Here is a 23,203-nt window from a genome sequence, read left to right on the forward strand (position 1 = left end):
TCAGGACCAGATCCTCCCTGGTTTTAGCTGTTAGCCTGATACAATTCTTTTCCATGCAGGAGAAGGCTGGGGCACTGGGCAAGAGGGATTAAGGACAAGTGGCAAATTATCCACAATTAATTACAAGTGGTGATTCTGGGTCCCAGGATCACTGACTATAGATTCTAGGTCTTTTTAGAGCCTTTCCTTTCCAGTGTCCAAACTTCAGCAGATGGATGTGAAGAATGGTGTTTCTCTGGGGCTCTCTCAATCCTGGCAGCAAGGACCTTCTTTGTGTGTGTATGTATGAGTGTATGAGTGAGGGGGTGTGTGTGTGTACACGTGAACATGCTTACCATGCTGGTGAGGCAGGGTGAAGAAGGTTTGATGCTACCAGACTTGAGAAAAGCCTCAGAAAATAAAAACGAAACAACCAGGGACTCCCCAGATGACTACGGAAAAGGAGCTTGTGATGTGGTGACCCATTCCATTGTTTCCTCTAAAAGGAGTGGCAAGATGTTTTGCTTAAATGGTGTCCCTTACGGTATCTGCTTTGGGGTGATTGGGGTATAGCCGAGGCTTCTTGGAAGGAGATGTCATTCTCCAACAATGAAAATACATTTTTCTCCCAATGGAAAATGCTACAGGTGTGCACAATCCAGAGGATTTACCCATTTCAAGCTGAGCACTACGTTCTATGGGCCATCCCCAAGGTGTGGCTCGAAGAGTCCTCAGCAACAGAGATAACTGGGGAGCATCTGTCCCAGGGTGGCCTACTTAGCCTTGGCCATCGTCTTAGAGAAGAGATCTCTTGCTTTTCACCCTCTCTCTCTCTCTCCTCACCTGCTGCTGCGTTTTGCCCTTGCTCTTGCATAGTAAGCTTCATAAGATTTCGGTTTCAGCTCCAGGGCCTTAGTAGCAAATTCCTCCGCCATTCCAAAATCCTGTCATTACAATAGGTGTGCAAATGAGTCATTCAAGAGATATGAAAAATAGACAGCTTGGGAATAAAACAAATAATAGAACATTTCTTTGACACTTATGGACGGAACACCTGGGAATTCTTCCATGCCTGACATGGCTTTATCCACGTGGCCCACAGACTGAATGTTTCTTCTGCCCTTGCTGTGTGTGGCCCTGTGATCACTCAAGGGAAAATTACTTGGCTGAAAATGTGAAGATCTTTGTCCCTCTTTCTGTTTTCTAACCGAGTTCTTTCTAGTTCAGAAGCTAAATGGTAAGCCTTCACAAGAAAGCTCTTGAAGCTGGAAACGTGGGCTCATTGCACATCCGTGTATTAGCTACATATACACATTTCACTTCATGATTCCTTCACATTATTATGTTGCATCTGCTTACATGTGGGCTTTCTAATGTTCAACTGAAAACACATCAACTGAAATTTGGAAGGATGGGCTCTACGTAAAGAGAAACTGCATCAACAGTAGAGACTAGGAATGGAGATATTACATAGATGGGTTCAAATCTTTGCCTATCTAATAACGTCTCAGAGCATGTTTCTTTGTCATTCATACCTATTTCACTTAACTGAGGTCAAGTTAAGTGACATAAAGTATATAAAGCTCTTTGGTATGTACTGGATACCCAATAAATTGTAGTTCCTCTCTATTTCACAGAAGTTTCTTTGGCCTTTTCCTACAAATACGGGGTTCCTTAATAAGAAGAGGAGCAGGTGAGGACCTGATTGTGATGGGGTCTGGCCTGTTTCTTGATTACAAGGATTCTTTGGAAGAATACAGAGTCTCAGAGCTCTCTGTTCTTACTCTCAAAATTTCTGCGAAAAATGATTGGGTAAACCAAACTGACTAAGCAGAGGTTATGACTTTAAAAGGCCCTTAAATATTAAGTTAAACTTTTCTTTTAATATCAGAGTTATGATACAGCGCAGTAGACTTTGCTTTCATTTAGATTCCTAAGGCAGAACTCAAGGTCTTAGGCAGAATAAAGCCCTGGGGCATAGATAATTAAAAAAAAATTTTTTTTAAAAAAAATTATGAGCAATTTTTTGCAGATATTGCCAAACTTCTGATGTGAAGTGCCATTTTGGTCCATGTGAAGGAATTCTCACCTGGTTTTGAATAAATGTGGAGTTAGAGAGAAAGTATTCTACCTTCCTACGGATCGTCTTCTAGCTCTATACTCTCTCATTCTTAGTCTCTTACCTTTTCTTTTGGGAGTCATTAATTCTGGGAATAACGGAGGCATTTTTAAGAAGTAGATTATTTGTTAGGGAGAAAAGCTAACCAGCCATCAAGCTGATGGCAGCCTCTGATCTCGTCCCATTCTCACTAGTGTCACATGATACCCTTGCATGGTTTCTTCCATTCCAAAGGAGAAGCCATACTGCATTAGAGCCACACTGCTTTCTCCCAAGCTTCTCTTTCTACTTCAAGAACCCCAGAAAACTCTGGCCTCTTAGGGCCAAGACAGTGACTTCTTCGCTAGTCAAGTGTCTATCAGGGCTCTTTTTGTTGCCATGTTTTAAATAGATAATATGATGAGATCATATACACAAATCCTTTTTTTTGGATGGATTATCTTGTGATTGAGGCTCAAATCTTGCTTCTGTATAGCTGAGTTATTTAATGACCAACATTTTTGTTTGGTTTGGATCACTTCTATCTCCTGAGGAACTGTGAGCCTTCAGGCATCAGAGATTCCTAAGACAATCTTGGCTGTTCTCTGGATCTTGAGTGCAGGGTCTATACATTAAGGAAACAGTGACTGAGGGCTTCAGAGACTGTTTACAAGGCAGACATGAAGGACAAAGAACCACCTGAGAGATAATAAAGGACTGGGAAGAGTTCTAAGGTTCCTTTTGAGAAAAGAAGGGACTTAGCATGCTGGAATAAAGAGATAAGGAAAGATGTACAAGCCCTGAAGTCCATGATCCTAAGTCTTCTTTCTAGCCCTTCCTTAAATGACTAAGGAATTTGCTAGAAAGGAAGGGGATGATTAAAATGTTTATTTACTCGAAGCTGAAATTGTGACCGTTACTCTCACATTTCTCAAAGCCTAAAAAAACTGACTTGCAGAATTGGTGCAATTTTCAATGATAGTTATGAAAATACAGAAAACTATGAAGTATACCAGTATTAGCTTTTCAAAATAATTTTAAATTAGACTGTACTTAGACTTGATTTCTTTAAAATTGCAAATGTCAGTGCTCTGTGAAGGACAACCAAGTTCCAAATAGGATTGTGAAGGATTTCAGGGACCTGGTGAAAGTCAGAGAGTGACGTAAACTGGCAGCTTCCAGGACTGCAGAACAGAGGTAAGATGAAGGGGACTTACGTTCATTTTCCTGCGACATCGAGAGAGGTTGAGGAGGAGAGACACCTTTAATTCCCGGAAGGTTTTCAAGTCCTCACCAAACCCTTCTCTGGGGAATTTCTTCAGAGCGTACTGGTAGCGCTGGGCAGCTTCCTTTACTTTACCTTTCTAAAGAGGGTAACAAGATGGCAAAACACACACATGCCATTGGTCTGCTGAGCAGCGGAGGAAGTTCAGTCCCCACTCCCTTTCTCTCCTCAACAGTCATCACTATGCATTAAAAACCAAATAACTAAACCAGCTCTGTTGCATTGATTCTGACTCACAAGGACCCTAGAAGGAAGAGCAAGACTGCTCCCTAGTGTTTTCAAGGCTGTTTATGGAAGCAGACTGTCACATCTTTCTCCTGTGGAATGGCTAGTGAATCTGAACCACTGACCTTCTGGTTAGCAGCCCCTGCACTGCCAGGGCTCCCAGTGTAGGGATTAACTCTGGCCCTGACAATAAGAGAAGGGCCCAACATTTTTTGTCGGAAATTCACTTGGCAGCAAAGGTAATGCTGGAAAGGATACCCAAGATCTAAACCAGAAAAACAAAGTCTTGGCTAATGAGAGGCTCTGGGCCTCAGCTTCCTAACTGGTTTATAAAAGGATCGACCTTGCTGTTTTCAAAGGGACTATTTTGGAACTGATATCCCTGGGACATAACTAATTTCCTAGTTCGAAGCGCTTTAATGTTATGACTTTCTTAATTTCTGGCTTATTTGGAGAAATTTCTTTTCTGGTGCTACATCTTGTCAGCCCTCCAGAAAAGGTTATTCCCTTTAATGCTCAAAAAGGGAAAAGCTGAGCTCCTGAGAGCCTAGAATCATCTAGCATCTAGCTGCTACTTCTCTAATATTATGTGATAAAACAGTGTAAGTTTCCCTCATTTTTGGAACATGCTTAGTTTGAGGAGATAGTAGAGAAAGTGAAGTTTGGAATTTGTGATTCTATTTGATTTTGTAGTAGGAATTTTCCAAGAGGAAGAAAATCATGACTAATTTAGAAAACAACCATTGGGACTTTGCACTTTTTAAAGTCTTTGCATCTAGAAATCTATAACCTACATCTAGAAATATACAGAAAACGTCTCCTTAAAGATACCCAATTCAGACTGAAAAGACAACAAAAGAATGTAGGAAGCCCCTCCTGCTCAAGCTACATGTGTAGCAGCAACACCTACGGCCAAACTGGCAACCTGATATGCACAAGCTAAGGCTTAGCAAGGCTGTGTAACTGACTCAAGATTTCACAGCTCATCAACAGAGGCCCTAAGACGAATAAAGAGCATATGCGAAAAAACAAAACAAAACAACAAACCCAACTCAAACTCATTGCCATCAACTCAGAACTGACTCATGGCTGACCCTTCCCTGGGTTTCTGAGGCTAGAAATCTCACAGGAAGAGACTGCTCATCTTTCTCCTGAGGCGGTTTTGAACCATAAGATGGGTGCTGCCTTTGGGTTTGTGCACAATTCTCTATGAACTATGCTGCCAGAGCTCCCGGCCCTATTCCTTTAGCTGATCTGTATGTTTGATTAAATTTGAATTGCTGTAATTCCATTAGGATTCTGGTCTTTTAATTTTCCCTCAGCACTTTTTTCACTAGAGAGAGATTCGGAGTCTTCCAAAGTAGAATTCTTGGTAGGAACAGTCTTCTATTTTCATTAGGAGATAGAACTCTCTGTCTTATAATAGCAATTATGTTAATAACCAGGGCTTAGATTATTGAAAGCAAAGCCATTCTGAAATCCAGAACAGCACTGGCAACTAGAGTGATGAAGTTCTTCTTTGATGTCCTGTGGGACAAGTAGCTGGGTCAAGCTCGAGCTTCCTGAAAGACTAAGAGCCCCAAATTTCTGTATCTCTCAAAGCATAGTTGGGAAATAGAACCCTGGCCTTAGGAATTTTGTACATTCCTGTAACACAGGGAAGCAATATGCTTAATAATAATGTCTTCATCTTTTAGGTCTGGGGATAAGATGCTGGTTTGGATTTGTATTCACCTTTAGGAGCTCCATTTAATCTTAAGATCACAAAAAGATTTTTACAGGGAGGGAGCTCTCTTGGCCTAGTCTGTAAGGAGTTGTACTGCCAACCCAAAGGCTGAGCCTCTCTAGTGGTCTGAATCCACCAACAGCTCTGCACGAGTAAGATGGACAATCCTTCATGTGATTCACAGCCTTGGAAACCCAATGGAGGGTCAGCTATAAGTTGGTTTTGACTAAACAGATTAGTATGACAGGGAGAATCCTTGTGGTGTTAGCCTAAAACTTGTCTTTTTTTCACCATTACAGTTAGCCCCCTCTGGTCTCCAACTGTCTTAACTGCAGACACATGGTCTTGCAAATCATCAAAAGCTGTGAGACTAGGATAAGAGAAAGAGTGCTTTCTCCACTGAGCAGCATGACTTGAGGTTAGCAAGGCTTGTATTGGCAAGACCCTGACAAGAGTGAGACCCTGGTGGTGAACAGACTGTGGAACTGCTATGGAGAAACTGTGGCAAAGTGTGACCTGAGGTTTCTTGCATTTGTGCTGGCCACAGTTAAAGGTTTGTCTGTTCTTGATGGATGTTTGAAGGAGAAGCTTACTTATAACTGCTCTGAGGCAAACCTTGCTGAATGATTTGGATTTGACTGATGAACTGAAACCACAGCCTAGACTAACTGAGGTATTGTGCCATGGAACTTGGGCTAAAACCTAGACTTGTAGTAGGACATATTTTTTGCCTCCCCCAATTTCTAATTTCTTTCACTAATAAACTCCATTCTCAGTACCACAATTGTGAGTCAACAACAAATAAACGACCTTCTTGCTGCTGGTGGGGCTCTACAGGCACCACGGGGCTCTTTATCTGTTTCTTCTCTCAGGCGGTGAGGGGCTGTGCTATTCTTACTCCTTTCTGGCCCTTTCAGAGAGATGTTCATGGCCCTGTGCCCCTATGTACTGTTTTCTCTTACTTAGTGAATCCCAAATATACTTTCTATAGCCCCTGAGTTTGTATTATGGAATGGAGTCTTCAGTTTGAACTGTGAGTACAAAAAGACTCCAAACATTTTTTTTGCACGTGGGTTGTTCTCATTTAGTGAGTGGACCTCAGGCAAATCTTAAAATTTCTATTTGCTTCCATTACCTTATACAGGGATGCCAATAAATTATTATTACTATAAATCAACTTTTGAATTTATGTATATATTAAAAGCAGGATCAAGAGCTCGTTCTGATAAATGGAAAATATCTGTATGACATTACTTTTATTTGTCCCATGAGTTTTCAGATCTCAGTTAGCAGATTCTATATAAAATCTATGTCAACAATGCCTATTAATGACCATTTGAAATTAGGTCCTTAGATTTCTCAGCTGCAGGCATGTGTAGGGTATGCTTGTTCTCTTAAATTCCAAGATTCCCAGCATATGTACCCATTATACACTGAGAGATGCAAACTGTCTGGATCTAAGTACAGCCAGTGGCCGTTTTGAGGAACAGTTGCTCCTGTCTCCCCTCACCTTATAAAACATGTCCCCCTCTTCCATCAGCTTGCTCAACAGGATGATCATGATGTCTGGTTTGGAGGTAGCCATCGCCCATGTGGCTGGACCTGTAGTGTACAGGATGCATGATGGGTAAAAAACTCATACAATGTAAGGGTGGTAGGAAGCTAGGTGAAAAAAAACAGCCTGGGGGAATTTCTGCTGAGAGAACAACTTGCTCCACAATAACTTCTTCTTCATCTTTTAAACCTGGGAGTATCTAAGTGACTCCCACTGCCAAGAAGCTGCATTAGATTTGTATTCACCTTAAAATAAGAATATCTGAACAGTCTGATCTTGCACCACAGGAGGGCAGCAAAGCCTGTGTGCTACATTTGGGCAGGCTATGGCTTGATTTGGAGCTATTTTAAGTAAGAAAATTGGGAAAAGTGGTTTACATTAAATGACATCAAGTATTAAAAAAAAATCCAAAAAAGGTAATTTTAGAATCTTGGATTCACCCACATGCCTTTTCCCTCCCCCCTTTAGCATATTAATTTTGAAGGATGTACCTTGTAGATGGGCTTTAGCCACTAAAGGCTAAAGGCTCCCTTAACTTAGCACTCCCTAGGATTCATTTTGAACCAGGAGCACAGTTCGAATGTCAGAGACATGAAAAGTGAAACAAGTCAACATTATTGAGGGCTACTTTACCCACCAAGGGAAAGAAAAAGTTATATTGATTAGTGTCTAGATGCCTGAATTAGTTACAAACTCAGCTTTTTCAGGGTTAGTTGTAAAAGTTCAAGTTATTCTCTACAACAGTCATTAAAAAAAGTCTTCTTTTAAGGTGAAGTAAATGAAAAGATTAGAGGTGTAGGGAACTCATGCAGGCTAAATCAAAGAGGAGAAGGCAAAGCTGACCAAGCCATCAGACCACGCCTGATGCTGACAGCGGTGAAATATACCTCGTGGGCGACTCGGTAACGTCTGACAACCTTCAAAGAAAGGAGAAAACAAAAAGTTGTAGGAGAGGGGGGAAAAATGGATGAAGGTGAAAAAAAAAGAAGGAAAAAGCAGCAGTGAGAGGCAGGCAGCAAAAAAGCCAGCATATCAGCCAACCCTTGTCTACGGGTCTCTGGGATTGGGGAGCAGCTGGGATAGCAGCAGCAGGGACTTCAGAGTCTGAAGCACATACAGAGCAAGGGAATGCAAAGGCTAAGGCAGTGCAGGGATCCAGGATGCTTACAGGGCGGGGCTGGGACAGAGGCTTTAGCACGGAGTTGTGCAGCCTCCTCTCTAAGACTCCTCGGGCCATGGCAGTTAGCCATGTGACTCTGGACACAGGGTGCCGTAAATCATGGCTCAGACGGTGCTTCCTTTAGGCCTAGAGCCTTTCTGTTCATTTGGACGGTAACTGGGCCAGGGCAGTGGGAAACTATATACACTACACCAAACACCCAGGGTAACCAGGCCACTGGACCAGTCTGGCCCCTGGGCACAGATGGCCAACGTCTTCTTCCATTCTCCTACCTATCTTGGCTCCTTTCTTCAGAAGGGTGACAACAACAGAAGTGTTCCGGCACCCCACTGCCCTATCCAGAGGGCGCATTCCGCTGTAGTCAACATGCTCAATCATGGCCCCATGATCCACCAGGAACTGGACCTAGGACACAGATCAAGCAGAACAATTAACATAGGTACTATGGTTCCACCAAGGGCTCTGGCTGCTGCCTGCTCTTTCTTTACTCAACCGCTGGTCTGAATGAGGCTGTGTAGCCACAGTATTTCAGGTTAAAGGCAATACTCTTGGTCTTTCATACTGGTGGCCTGAATGTCTGTGCCCCCTTAGGAAGTACAGACTCAGAGACTTTCTCTTAGGGTTTAGTGAAGCATCAGTCTAACCCCAACCCCAGATAATACTGTGAAGGAGCAACTTCCTCTATCCGTAAAATTTTGAGGTTTGTTTAAAGGCACTCACCACTTCTGCATCACCATAGAAAGCTGCCAGATCCAGTGGGGTGCGGCCATTTTTGTCAGCATGGTCTGTGGCAGCTCCATTATCCACAAGAGAGCGTACTACTGAGAGATGACCCTTCAAACAAGCCCAGCTAAGGGCTGTAAGTCCTTCTTTGTCCATTAAAGCAATGGAGGCACCTACAAGAGCAAAGAATATACAACTGAGGAAACAGGAAAATTCATAGCAGGAAGGAAAATTAGTACTTAAGGTACAGACACTGCTGAAGATTGTCTTTTTCTGATGGTCATCTCAATTACAGCTATGTATCAGAGACCTGGATAATGACTAAAGATGATAGAAGAATTGATGCCTCCGAGTTGTGGTGCTGGAGAAGAGTTCTGAACATACCATGGACCGCCAAGAAAACAAATAGGTCTGTCTTGAAGAGGGTGAAACCAAGTTTCTCCTTGGAAGCTAGGATTTTTTTTTTTTTAATTTTTTTTGGAAGCTAGGATTTTGAAGCTCCATCTTACACACTTTGGGCATGTGGCCAGGTGGGACCGATCCCTGGAGAAGGACATCATGCTCAGAAGGGTGGAGGGACAGCGCAGGAGAGGAAGATCCCAGAAGAGATGGATTGATAGAGTAACTAGGGCGATGGGGGTAGGTGTGTTGGAGTCAGACTGGCTCAGGACAGGGCTGACTTCAGAGCTACGATACACAGGGTTGCTATGAGTCACAAGCGACTTGACGGCACATAACAAAAACATTACCATTTTTGAGATTGATCCTGTTATGTGAATTATATCTCAATAAGTCTGTAAGGGGCTGGGGCTGGGAGGGAAGGACTGATCCTTTAAGCAGCCAAAGACAGAGCCCCATATTTTACTGGTTATTCAAGACTCTCCATCAGATTTACTCTCTGTCTTTAAGTTTTATTACAGCCATGCGAAAATTTGCTACTTTGGCTAGAGGGATGTGCTCACTGCCTCCAGAATCTATAATAAATATTCTGTGCTCTCCCTTTTGGTTATGTTGCTTTCACGTGTGAAATACTTTTTTTTTCTTCATGACTTGCCTTACTTCTACTCATTTCCTAGCCACTATCCCAAGTCTACTGACTTTAAGAAGTTTCATTTTGAATCCACCTGTCATAACTAAGGAGGTCTGGTGTTATCCCTTTTGCTGCACTGCTAATCAAAAGACTGCAAATCTCTGGTGGTTATAATGTAAGAGAAGTTCTGTGAAGAAAGGCAGTCTCCTTTCATTACGACTTACAGCCTCGGAGACCTGAGGAAGGCTCACATGAGTCAGAATTAGCTGAACATCAGTGAGTTTGGTTTTGACATATGTCACCTTATTTTAGAATGCTTCTTCATGTTTACCACTTGTGTGTAATAAAATATCAGTGAGTGTTTTCTGAACTGTCTGAAGTCTTTCATTTATAATAGTGTTAACTTTCTGAAATAAGTATTATGAAACAAGAGTTATAATTCATATTACAATCAGCTGCTTTCTCTTTTCTAGAAAGAGGACATAATGAATTCACAGAAGACAGGGCTCAGGCCATAAAGGAAATTCAGCGTTCACTTAAGTTAGTCAGTGTTCTTCAAAAAGCCCATTTCTGCTTTTTGTCACACCTATTATTGTCTATATGTGTTTCCCTTCAGTACTTCTTTTTCATCTGTAAGGATCAAACATACTTGATAAGTTCTCTTACATTTATTCTAAGATCCTATATACATTTGGTTCTTAGACTGTAAGCTCTGAAGTGGCAAGGAAATTATAATTTTCTTCCTAGTTTTGAAGAATACATAAAACAATTCTGTTTATATAATTGCCACATCATAAGTACTAACCAGAGAACAATTCCTTTCATATGGGGCACTTTCCAGGCTTCCTCTTTAGCTGGAGAGGTTTCAGGTGTCAGGTTAAGCTTAGGAGATGCCACAACCAAGTTTAAGTTCTGCCTAGTAGTTATGTGGCCCTAATGCATCTGTATTCACAGAGGTCAGATAACCAGTGGCTTTCCATAGGATGGTACAAGAGCTAGGAGATCCCATGACTTAAACTCTGAAGAGAGCTACTTATATGTTGTTGTTGTTGTTATGTGCCGTTGAGTCGCCTGCAATTCACAGTGACCCTGTGTATAGCAGCTTTGAAGCCTTCACTGTACCTATCCCATTACCCCGGTTACTACAGCAATCCATCTTATCTGGGGTCTTCCTCTCCTGCAATGTCCCTCCACCCTTTCGAGTATGATGTCCTTCTCCAAGGACCGGTCTCTCCTGGCCTTTGGGCATGTGGCTAGGAGGGACAGGTCCTTGGAGAAGGACAACATGCTACTTACATACTGGGCTATATTTTCATTATTGTCTTGTTGGCAATTAAAATTTGGGATGATTCTGAACATGAATCAGACTGTAAGGAGCTTTCTCAGATTTGACACATCTATAAATTCCCTGGATAAAGTCTCAAGTGGGAGAAAAAGAGGATAAAATTGTAGATTTATATACAACAAATAAAAATTCTCTAAACATAAGGAAAACATGTATTTAAGAAATTAAAAGATACATATGTAATAAACTCAGAGTATTTTGAACACATCAAGAATTTGTAAACATGCAACAAAAATTTAAAAAAACCCCCACTTTTGATGTTAAAAAATGATGCAGTGTGATGGCCATAAGCAAAAAAAAAATTTTTAAATTTATATTTTTAATCTTTGTCTTCTCTCTTCTCTTTCCCATGTAGTTCTGCTAAACATCTATCTCAGAAGTTGACATTTCTCTTAATTTTCTACATAAATCAGTCTTTATATACAAAATATTTCTTACATTTGACTCTTTTTTGTTCTATTCTGGTAACTACTGCCCTTGTAGCAATACCTCATGACCTCTCACCAGTTCTGCTACTAAGGCTTCTTAACCAATTTCCTGACCCTTTATAATTCCTTTCATCAAATTCTACTAGTCATACTATTCCTGGGTAAATTTTATTTTCTCTGTAATTGTACACAGCAAGTATTTACCGAAATGTTTTAAATTACTTAACTTTTTTTAGTGTGATAAAACATAACAATATTTAATTTATGGGCAAGTATTTAACAATATTTAAATTTTAAATTTTACTTTTATGGGTAAAATTCAGTGACAATGATAACATCTATCATTTTATGCAACCATCACCACTATTTGTTTCCAGTATTATTATTTTTTTTAATCATCATTCTTAACAGAATTATCATTTTAGGCAAGGATTTCCCCTCTCTGTTTCCACTAGCTCCTGGTAACCACCAACAAATTTGGTCTCTATGCATTTGTCTATTTTATATATCTCATCGCTTTGTCTTCTTGAGCTGCCCTTTGGAATCTTCATTTCACATCTCTTGCTTCAGCATTTCCTTTCCTTTATTTTGACCTCTCCACTTTGCTGCAGGTTTCAGAATGTCTTCTGATATTAATTTTGGTCTCTCCTTTCTGTTTTTATAATGACCTTTGGCTTTCTTCTTCAATGATTTTTTTTTCCCAAGAGAAATTTGAGGTTTATTAGACGTTCATAAAAGACTTGGAACAACAAGACAGACTGACATTCAATAATATGTGATGTCATCCCACAACTCCTCTGGCCATCATCTGTTAGTTTTCAATGCATCAAATTTATTCTTGAGACAGTTTTTAAATTCAGTTGAGACAGACTCAAGGTTGTATTTTGATTCTTGTGGACTTGTTTTAATTTTCTTCACCTTCTATTTGAACTTGTCATGAGTAAGTGATGATTAGTCATCATTAGTAATTGATGATTAGTAATTGATAATTAGTCAGCTTCTAGTCTGGTTTTGACTGCTCATATTTGCTTCATCAATTCATCTACCAATGTAGCCAATCTGATACCTGCATAGCCCTGTAGGTAAGGTCCATAAATATAGTTGCTGTTTGTGTTTTGTTTTTTTTAATAGAAAAACATTTGTTGCTTACAAAACATATGCAAAAAAAAATTAAAAAAGGATCAAAGGCAACATCTTTGCTATCTTCCTCTACAGCTGGGGAAGGAATCTCCTAACTAATGTTCTTTTCATTTCCTTAAAAAAAAATTCCGTGTAGGCACAATTTGCTGGTGGCTCTCTCCGGCCAGGCCTGGCTGGGCCTGCACTGTGTCGCCAGGCAGGCAGGCACCTGGGCAGGCAGGCACCTGGGGCTTAAGGCAGCTTCCTCTCGGACAGAGCGAGCAGTTCTGGCTGAAGGGCCACTTTTTTCTCTTTCATTTTCCCCAAAATAAAACGCTCCTTTCAGGCTCCAAGCTGGAGGCCGGGCTGGGCTGAGATGTTTGGGGTCATCAGGTCTCATGGGGGCGTCCAGGTGGGACTTCACATGTGCCCAGTGGGGTTGTGAGCCTCTCCCAGCACCATCTGGGGGTCTCCGACCACAGCAGACACTTTCTCCTCTTCAGGCAGGCTGCTTTGGGGTTCAAGTTGAGTTCTCGCACCTGCTGCTCCAGGCCCAGGATGACCTGCACCGCCTGCTGCAGGATGAGCAGCTTGGTCTGTGCTTTGTCCGACTTGAGGTGCAGCTGCCACATGGGACCCAGCTCCTGGAAGGCCTCGTTAATGTCCCGCACGCGCACCCGCGCGTTATTGGCCATGTGCCTCTCCCGGTCCCTTAGGTCTTTCTCCTCCAGGGACAGCACTTCCTCCGCACTGGTCCGCGTCCGCGGGGGCTTCAGCTCCTTCTTCTCCTCCTCTGAGTTGTCAGCTAGTGAGGGGCTCTCCTCGTCCTCCTTCTCCTCCCGCTTGATCTCACTGGTCGCTGTGCGGGGCCGCCTGAGGCTGCTGTAGGTGTCGAAGGCCGAGAGAGGTCAGGGAGTGCGCTGGGCTGGCTGGGCAGGGATATGTGGTTGTGCAGCAGTCTGGCGCCGCCCGACACCCCGTCTTCTGTGTGGCCGCCTCCTGTCAGGCCACCATGTCGGCCACCCAGCGACATGGTGGGGTTGGCAAAGCCTGAGGCCAGGGCGCCAGGGCCGGGCAGCATGTGGATGTCGCTGGCTGTGCCCACAGAGTGGCTGCGTAGCACATGGATGGCCTCGTCCAAGTAGTCCTCCAGCTTGTTCAGGCTGTGAAGGCCCCCATCATAGCTGGGTGATAAGGCACCGGGGGCTCCTGCTCTGGGCCACTGAGAACTCCCTGCCAGTCCCTGGGGGGAGCCCACGGGGGTCGAGAGGCTGGACGAGAAGTTGCTGCTGGAATGGTCCGGGGAATAGATCGAGGCCAGGGCCTTTTCGAGGGCGTCCTCAGAGCTGCCGGCCGTGGTCCCTCGGGAGCCCAGAAGGCTGTCCGCTCCACTGACTGGCGGGGTATGGCTGGGGACGCTGCTGTAGGCAGCTCCAGGTGCTGACGAGAAGTTGGACACAGCAGGCAGCCCGCTGTTCACCTCGGCTCCATGTAGCGAGTAGCCCATGCGCTCATGCTGGTGAAGGCCGCTGAGGACGCTGCTGCCTGCAGAGCTGCCCCCAGGAGGGAGGGGCAGCAGGGAGGAGCCCCACTCAGCATGGGCCCAAAACCTGCCTGGCCTTGGGGGCCCCAGAGCTCAGCCGAAGGGTGCAGGCTGCCATCAGCCATGTAGAAGGGCGTGGGGTAGCTGCCAGGAGTCCTGCCGGCGGGATCGGCCGGGCCTCTCTGTAGTCATCCCCTGAGCTGGGTGGGTACACCGATGACGGGAGCCCCGGCGGCACCTTCCGGACCTTCTTGGACTGGGAGTCCAGCTGCTGCCGTCCGCGGGTCTCCGCCGGGGATTGCTGGGATATGGAGGGTAATACTGGGCACTGCCTTTGACACATGAGGGGGATAGCGGCCCAGGGCTGCTGAGGGCCAGCTGGCCCGGCAGGAAGCCAACCTGATTCACACCACCAATGCCAGCTTCTCTCCCGAAAGAGGCATATGGGGCCCGCTCACTGCCTTTGCCTGTGAGGCCAGGTCCCAGGAACGGGGATGAAGACAGGGTGCCACGAGACTCACTCGTGGGAGTGGGGGCCCTCCCCATAGGGCTGGCTGGGGTCAAGGGAGGAACTGTTCTGGTCCCCGGCGCCCCAGGAGCCCGAGCTGGGCCGTTTGTCAAGACCTGAGCCTGTGAAGGGGGCGCCAACCAGGGGCGCGGGCCGGCCCTTCCCGTTGGCCACGGGCAGCGGGAACATCATGCTGAAGTCCAGGAGGTCACTGAGCTCCACTGGAGCCATATCCTCGGCGGCTGGTTCATTCTCCAACAGCAGGCACCTGGAGTCTACAGGGAGCCCTGCGCGGGGAGGCCGGGCGCGCGGCGGCATGGAGGCCCCCACCCCCACCCCGGACAAAGGGGCGCGCGTGGGTGGAGGTTCGGCTCCTCCCTCCCGCGCGGGGCCCAGGGGCGGGTGGCCGGCGGCGTACAGAGCGGCTTGTGCGGGGTCCGCGGTGCCCGCCGCCGCCTCGGGTCCGGTCCGCTACACCCGCGGCGGCCGCCACCGCTGCCTCATCTTCCTGCGGCAGGAGACATGTTCCCTGTTTGTGTTTTTTTTTAATTGATTGTAAAAAAATCCTATCCTGTGCTCGCCAGCCTCCTTGTTGTCATCAAGTCACCCTCTCTAACTACCATTTTTTTTTAAATTATAACTTTTGCATTCCAGTCACCAAATATTATTATTGAGGGCAGAATGCTGAATGACCCAGGAAGCATCAAAAGAAGATTTAGGGAGTATACAGTCATTATAACAAAAAGAATTGGCTAACACAGAAGTATTTCATGAAACAACATATGAGGCAGTTCAATCTGCTCTGGAATAGCAAATGACATATTTCAGCAAACAGATGCTGCTCTGGACATGCTCACTAGGTTATGCCAAGAAAGCTGGAAAACAACTACCTGGCCAACTGACTGGAAGAAATCAATTTATTTGTTTCCATTCCAAAAAATGGTGGCCTGACAAGAGTGTGGAAATTCTCGAACAATGTCACTAATATAACATGGAAGCAAGATCCTGCTGAAGATTATCCAAAAATTATAGGAATAGTAAGTACATCAGCACAGAACTGCCAGATGTGCAGGCTGGGTTTAGAAGAGGCCGTGGTACTAGGGACATCATAGCCAATTTAGATGGATCTTGGCCGAATATTGAGAGTACCAGAGGAAATGTCTATATGTGTTTCATTGACAATGCAAAGGCATTTCACTATGTGGATCACAACATTTTGTGGCTAGCCTTGAGGAGTGTGGATCCTAGAACACTTAATTGTGCTCATGAGAAACCTATAATTAGACCAGGAAGCAGTAGTCAAAACACAGCAGGGAAATACTACATGGTTCAGGATCAAGAAAGGTGTGCATCAGGGATGCATCTTATTTTTGTACATTTTCAATCCATATGCAGAACAAACATACAGGGAGGCCAGACTCTATGAGAAGGAATGTGGCATCAGGGTTAGGAGACTCATCAACAACCTATGTTATTTCTGCTGCAGTTACTGTGGTGGTGAAGAGAGGAAGAAGGAAAGGAGCCCATGCCACTTGCCACCCGAGTCCTCCAGCAGCGCCTCCTCTAAGTTTAAAATGTTTGCCTGCGTCAAGCTTGCCTGCATCCCTGCTCTGATCTGGATCCAGGGTTGCATAAAGACCAATTACTGCATCAGTGTTATCGTGACCAGAAGCTAGGACTGCAGACAGTTTAGCAGTGTTTAGTGGGGCTCAGAATGGTATGTCTCCACTAATCCAAATGAAGTTTCAAACCAATGCAGTCAGTTCCCTGGAGATATGTTCTGGCCTTACATGGTGTCAAGGAGTTTTGTTGTGGAGGGACATAGGTCCAGAAAAACATGCTCCACTCCTGGCAGTTATTTTAAGGTGGTACTAAAAAGTTCCCTCCTAATTCCCACTTTTCAGCTTGCTTTCCTCCCTTTTTATCTTGAGAGAACAGATATTAAAGGCCATGCCCTAGCAGAACTCCCTTTACATTTCATTAGGCTTGTAAATGTGATCAGGGAGTGCTGCATTCTACCCTTGATCTGCATTCCATTAAAGATTCCTACAAAGATCTGGTTCATCAGACCATGTGGGATAATGACAAAGCTTCCATATTATATCACAATATACATGCACTTTTGGGAGGACACAATTCAATCCATGATGAAAAATAGTATTAGATCAGCCTGCTGTAACGGCTTGTACATCAAATCAAGGTTGTATATGATTAAGGGATATTGCATTCCAACCTTAATCCACTTATAACTATTTGGTTTATTATTAGATCATGAGGGATGATTACATGGTTTCCACATTATATCATTACATACGCATAATTTTTTTGGTGCATTATTTAATCCATCACAGAAAGGATTAGCATGTTAATAACACTGGGCCTTCCAATCCATGAACATGGAATGCCTTACTGTTTATTTAAGTTTTCAGCAGTGTTTAGCTCTGATGACACAGTCAAAAGGGAGTGTGCTGCTAACCCAAAGAGTATGCTTCTGTAGTAATTCAAATTCACTCATTACATTCTAGTACAGGGGTCTATTCCTATCTATTTTGTAAAAGTGATGGAAATTATAATCAATCTTAACTCACTCACTGCTATCGAATAGGAACTGGCTCACAGTGGTTATCAGGAAGCTGTAAATCTCATGGGAAGAAACTGTCCATCCTTTTCCCTGAGAAGTTACTGGTGGATTTGAACTGCTAGTGCAACTCCCTGTGGAATATGCCACCAGAGCTCCATCGAGTTAGAATCGATTCATAGCTGCCTCTCCAGTGGGTTTTCAGAGATAGAAAATCACATGGGATGGGAGTTTCTTTCTCCCCTATAGCATCTGGTGAATTTGAACCCTGTGCCTGTGGGTTGGCAGTGCAGTTCCTTACCACTAGGCCACCAGAATCCCTACAGGACGAATAGGAGCCTGAAATATTTTATGCTAGTGGTGTTATCACAACCTCCCTTAAGTTACTTCCCACTGTCCACGAACTTGTGGACACTCATAAATGTAAAAAGAAATCTACTATTATTTAATAGCAGAATAATCATATCCTGATCCATACCTCAAAGAGGTTCCTACTATCAACAATTATCTTAGGCCTCATTTGCTGCCTTTGGATGCAAGAAAAATATTAGCTGTGCAGGCTTACTAAAGAATTGAGTCAAAAAGTCAAAGCCAAAAGGCAATCCCTGACAGATGAATAATTACTGAATGTTACACTTAAAAAACACCCAGTTTGGAGATTATTGATTTGAACTAAAGACTTTGGAATATGTTAATTTTATGAGAATAACGTAATAAAGTAGAGAATGAAGTATCAAAGTTTGAAGAGTTAACATATGTATAAGTGGACAGAGTTTTCCCATTTTCTAATCACTGAATTAATGGTTTTAATATCTCCTCAAATTTATCACACGAACTCATGTATTCAGTGGGTACTGACCACCCATTTCTGGCATCCTGGGACTGACCTTGTGCTAACAGAAAGTCCACAGTTCCTAGGTGGCCTTCAGAAGCAGCCATCATCAAGGGAGTCCGACCCTGTTTGTCTGCCATGTTGACATCAGCTCCATGAGTGAGTAAAAGATCAACAATCTGTAAGTGTAGAGAGACAGAAACCACTCAGTCCAAGAAGGGCTGCTGAGAAGACATATGCATGCTGTTCTTCAAATGGCATGGAAGTCTACTGTCCACAAGAGCCATCTCTATGTGGAGTTTCCCAATTCAAGAACCCCATGAGTATCTGCAGGGTCCTAGTAGCATCTGATTTAATCTCTGACTCTCAAACCTTAATCATTTGCTGTTAATTCTGACTCATGGTGACCTTAGAGAATACAGAATTCTCCTGAACAGGTTCCTAAGCTGTACATAATTATGGAAGTACAATGCCACATTTCTCTCCCGAATGACTGGGGAGTTCAAATTGCTAACCTTTTCCTTAGTAATCAAGGGCTGTGTCACCAGGGATTTTCCTATCTCAAGGACAGCCAAACGAAAAAGATTTAATCTACTAAGTAGAAAATTTAAGATAACAGTAGCCCAGATATAGACTAAATAATTCCATAATGGAAGCTCTAACACAAGTCACTCCCTATGTCAATGCCATTTATTTACTTATAGAGATGTATACATGTCTCCACTGAATATTTAAACAGAAAATAAAAAGTCAATCTGAAAACTCTTTAGAGAGTAGAGAACCCTAATTTGTATGCGTTGAATTTTTGTTTTTATTAAGTCTGAGACATGTAATAGCACACTATTAAAAAGTGTTTGTTGAGAAATGAAACTTCCAGGGAACCAATGATTATGGTCAATGTGAGAAGGAAGTTACTCCATAACCAAGAAGCAGCAAGTTCTTCTGTACAATATCACTGATAATGATGACTTTGAATATTAATTTTCTGCTATATTCTCAATTAACTAGACTGAAATAGCAAAGCTCTAGATCTTCAAACTCAGTGAATACTGAAAGTTTACAATTAACTCTGACTTCATGATTTTTCTCTCCCCTTTGCATGCACCTTTCAGAATTCCCTTCTGTCCTGGAGACCACACATAGCTTTTCTGCTCACCTGCCAGTGGCCCTGACGAACGGTACTGAATAGGGGCACTGCCCCTCGGCGGTTTGGTTGAGCCACAGCTGCTCCTTGTTCTAAGAGCAGGCGGCACACCTCCAGTTTGCCCCTTCCGGCTGCAGCTGTCAGGGCTAAGGACAAAGAACACAGACTGATGATAGATGGGTTTTGGCCTTTTCAATCTCAGTGCTGAGCTTTCATAATCCCGAACATTGGAGTCTTTACCAACTCAGACATAGATCGGGCCATATTTCCTGAAACTCAAAACCAAAAGAAAAAAATGAGCAGTCAGAGTGCCCTTCCTAATAGGGATTGGCAGAGTGGCTAGTGTAGGGGCCGGAATAGGCAGTTAACAGTTCCTCTGTTCACTTTTATCATAAACTAAGAACTGAATAGTGATATAGATCAGGTAGCTGATACCCTAATTAACTCTGTAGACTCTGCTAAATTCACTTGCCTTGATGGTGCTTCCAAACCCGCTGGGTCATAGACTTTTTCACAGTTAAGAAAGGAGGAACCTGCCTATTTTCTACTGCAGTAGTTATGTAAACCAATGTGGCGTAGTTGTTGATGAAGTTAATATACTCAAATAGGTATAAATTAGCATTCCCAAACCTAGAAAACTGCAGCCCCCTCTCATCTTGGATCTTCTTGCTCCTCTTAGGTCTACTTTAATATGATCCTTTTAGGACTTGTATTTGGTCCTTGTCTACTTCTGCTAGCATTCCACTTGAAACAGAATATAGCCAATGCCCTCACCAACTCTCTAGTTGGCCAACATCTCTTATAAACAAACCATACCAACTAATTCCTGAAACTGCATAAATATCTATACCATTCTTCTCTTCCAAAGGTTTGCCCATATTGCTCCAGGTCATGCTTAAAGAAGTCTGAGAGAAACAATGCCCACCTTCCCTCACTCATACATCATTACAACACATGAAAGCTAGGTAAAATAAAGCGGCCTCACTGTTGTTGCAATTTTGAAACCCTCCCCCTAGATCCAGCCTGCTCAACTACTAGCAGAAAGCTGAACTGGCAAAAATAGGACATTCCAGGAATACCACAGGAAACTGACCTGAGACTATTACCTCCAAGATAAGAAAAACATGGCAACAGAATACTATACAATCAAGACTTCCTCATGTGATCTGCTGAACCCACCAATAAGCTCTGTATTTAAAGTGTCCACTAACAACAGCAAAAACTGCTGACTTCTATTTTGAGAATTCAGCCCACCTGCACCCAGGTGAAAATAAACTAGCCTATTGCTTCACATGTAAGCCTGGCATGGTTGATTCAAGTGTTCCTGGTGGGACTCGACTTACGTCCTCTTCTTTGAATTTTTTAAGTGCCAAGCATAGCAGTACATCTATGCTTGCTTAATGCTATTTCTACTTTATCTCCAAGAAGAATGATTTTAATTGCTTTCTTCGCAAAAGAAATTTTCAAATATTTTTTAGTTTTATTTTTATTATTTTTTGTGTGTACCATCAAATCAGATCTGACTGGTACAGGAGGAGACTGCCCCTCCTTCTCCAGCAGAGCACCTGGTGGATTTGAACTGTGTGCCTCTGGGCAAAAGAAATTTTTAAGGAAAAATAATGAAGAAAAATATTTAAGTGGGCTCACAATAGGTGGTGATATTGTAATGATACATGTACAGAAATAACATCTTTGATACTCATTTGGTTTTATTTTTCCTACTCAGACTTGCTTCTCTGCTTTTAGTCTGCCTCTCTTCCCAGCTACATACTTTTTACTCGTCTATACATGGATGAGATCTAGAGAGGAGGGCTGTGTAGAGATAGAGTCAACTTCCATCCCAGGCCCCAACATGTAAAGAACAGTGTCAGCAATTACACTACTGTGGCCCTTGTGTCAGCTTCCATTCTTTATTCTTCATAAGCTGAGATAGAAGTTTCTGGTTTATTTGCAACCATTTTTATATGGCGATCATAACTCATAAAGGTAATACAGTCTTAAGGATAAGAGAAATTATCATGATAGGCTCTTTCTTTTGATTATAAACTAATGAAGCCAGAGATATAAAATGGCTATTGTGAGCATAAGAAAGAAATATTTTCTTTTTTGTGCCACTGTCTACTGTATATGATCTTTGACGAGATCCTACTATTGCATATTCATTCAATTCAATAGCATAAAGAGGGATTTGGAGATATACAAACCACTAAGTCCATCTTAGAGAGGTCTGATGGCCTAGTCTGGTAGCAAAAAGCTGTGCTGCAATCTTGAAGGCACATAGTTCAAGGCCACCAGCTGCTCCATGGGAGAAGGATGGGCAATCTCCTCTCATATATTAACTGCCTCTGAAAACCTGCTGGAGGGTCAGCTATGGGTTGGTTCCAACTCTATAGTACACAACAACAAGAAGTCATCCAATGTGTATCAAATGAAATGTATTTATTTCATCTGAATAGAAGACTTCTTGAGTAGAAGCTGCTGCACTGCAATTCCAAAGGTTCAAATCTACCAGCTGCCTGGCAGTAGAAGGATGGACGATCTCGTCCAGTGTGGTTTGCTGCCTCTGAAAACATGCTGCAGGGTCAGCTATGGGTCTGTTCTCACAGTAAACAACCGCAACAGGCATCTTCAAATACACAGGTTTATTTCTATTTTTTTAAAAAAAGAACATACAAGCGGTAGGAAGAATGGTAAACATTGTTGGAAGATGGCAGAAGTTCTTAATTTTAAAGAAAGAGGACAGGGGATTTCTTTCACCAAAATGATTCAACAACAGGGGACTTCAAATACATAGGTTTAGTGTTTGGTTTTTTTTTTTTTTAAAGACTATATGGGGATAGGAAGAATGGCAAACAGTGTTAGAAGATGACAGGAATGCTTCACTTCAAACAAAGAGGACAGAGGATTTCTTTTTCCAAACTGTCATGGCCAACTGATGCCGTAAGCAGGCAGGTCCTTCCTTTTTTGTGGATACCGATTCAAATAACAAATCAGAAAATGATAATATTTGGCAGGTGAGGTAGCATTTTGATTTGAAAATGTTGGAATCTAATCAGGGAAGCAACTAAAATTAAAATCAAATGGTCACTTGTAATTTTTTCCATTTAAGTGCAAATTTTGGCCTTCTGTCTTTGGGTTGGCCAGATTTAACCACAACTGAGTCATATGTAAATGCTAAACTACCTGTAATTTCCATTAAGATAAGCCTTTAAGCGATCTTTTCCTTCCTCTAGGATAAAAAGGACTTATGAAATAAGACAATTTTAGAAGATATATTTACTCTTAAAATAGATCTATCTACCGGCTTATCTTTTAAGTATTTTTGGTTTTAATTTAAAACTCTTAACACAACATCACTGGTCTTTATGTTCAGTTCCTCACAGAAGGGAAAAAAACCTGGTCCTATTTGAGGTGAGAGTCTTTTTCAAGTCATGAATAAGTGTTAATAGGTATAATTACTTGACAAAGAATTCTTGTCTCTTGTTCTTTAAATTCAAGTTGTTCCCCCTTTTTTGCCATGTTCATATTTCTGACAGTTCAGAAAAACCTAAAAACTTTAGTTCTATATATGAGTCACAGAGCCAAGAGTAGTTTCAAATAGGATATTGTTGTTGTTACATGCCACTGAGTTGGAATGGACTCAAAGATGACCCTCCAGTGGGTTTTCAAAGGCCATAAATTGCAATAGAGAAGATGACAGCTCATCTTTTTCCCGCAGAGCAGCTGGTGTATTTGAGCCATGTGCCTCTGGGTTGGCAGTGCAGCTCCTTATCCACTAGGCCATCAGGGCTTCCCAGGCAATCATTAGGAGCTTATACAAATTAACTTTGGTGCATGAAACAAAGCATTTGGAAAACTTCTAATATTATATTCTGTTTTCATTAAAAGTAATTAGTAGGCTTTAG

The 23,203-nt window shown here is 42.8% G+C and overlaps 1 protein-coding gene and 1 pseudogene across 1 annotated transcript in view; both read right to left on the reverse strand.

Moving 5' to 3' along the window:
* Nucleotides 1-23,203, reverse strand: part of TANC2 (tetratricopeptide repeat, ankyrin repeat and coiled-coil containing 2) — a 380,809-nt gene that overhangs the window by 2,768 nt on the left and 354,838 nt on the right. Inside the window, exons 18-24 of the mRNA XM_006897797.1 lie at nucleotides 19,311-19,444; nucleotides 18,210-18,333; nucleotides 8,769-8,944; nucleotides 8,321-8,453; nucleotides 6,824-6,915; nucleotides 3,295-3,441; nucleotides 823-923 (exon numbers count right to left, since the gene is read on the reverse strand). Of these exons, the coding sequence (XP_006897859.1) occupies nucleotides 823-923; nucleotides 3,295-3,441; nucleotides 6,824-6,915; nucleotides 8,321-8,453; nucleotides 8,769-8,944; nucleotides 18,210-18,333; nucleotides 19,311-19,444 (907 nt within the window). The remainder of the gene's footprint in view (nucleotides 1-822; nucleotides 924-3,294; nucleotides 3,442-6,823; nucleotides 6,916-8,320; nucleotides 8,454-8,768; nucleotides 8,945-18,209; nucleotides 18,334-19,310; nucleotides 19,445-23,203) is intronic.
* On the reverse strand, nucleotides 13,114-14,975 carry LOC102850523 (annotated as a pseudogene).

This window comes from Elephantulus edwardii, unplaced genomic scaffold (genome assembly GCF_000299155.1).
Source record: "Elephantulus edwardii isolate Elephantulus edwardi_28Jun2011 unplaced genomic scaffold, EleEdw1.0 scaffold00216, whole genome shotgun sequence".
In the NCBI taxonomy this organism is placed as follows: Eukaryota; Metazoa; Chordata; class Mammalia; order Macroscelidea; family Macroscelididae; genus Elephantulus; species Elephantulus edwardii.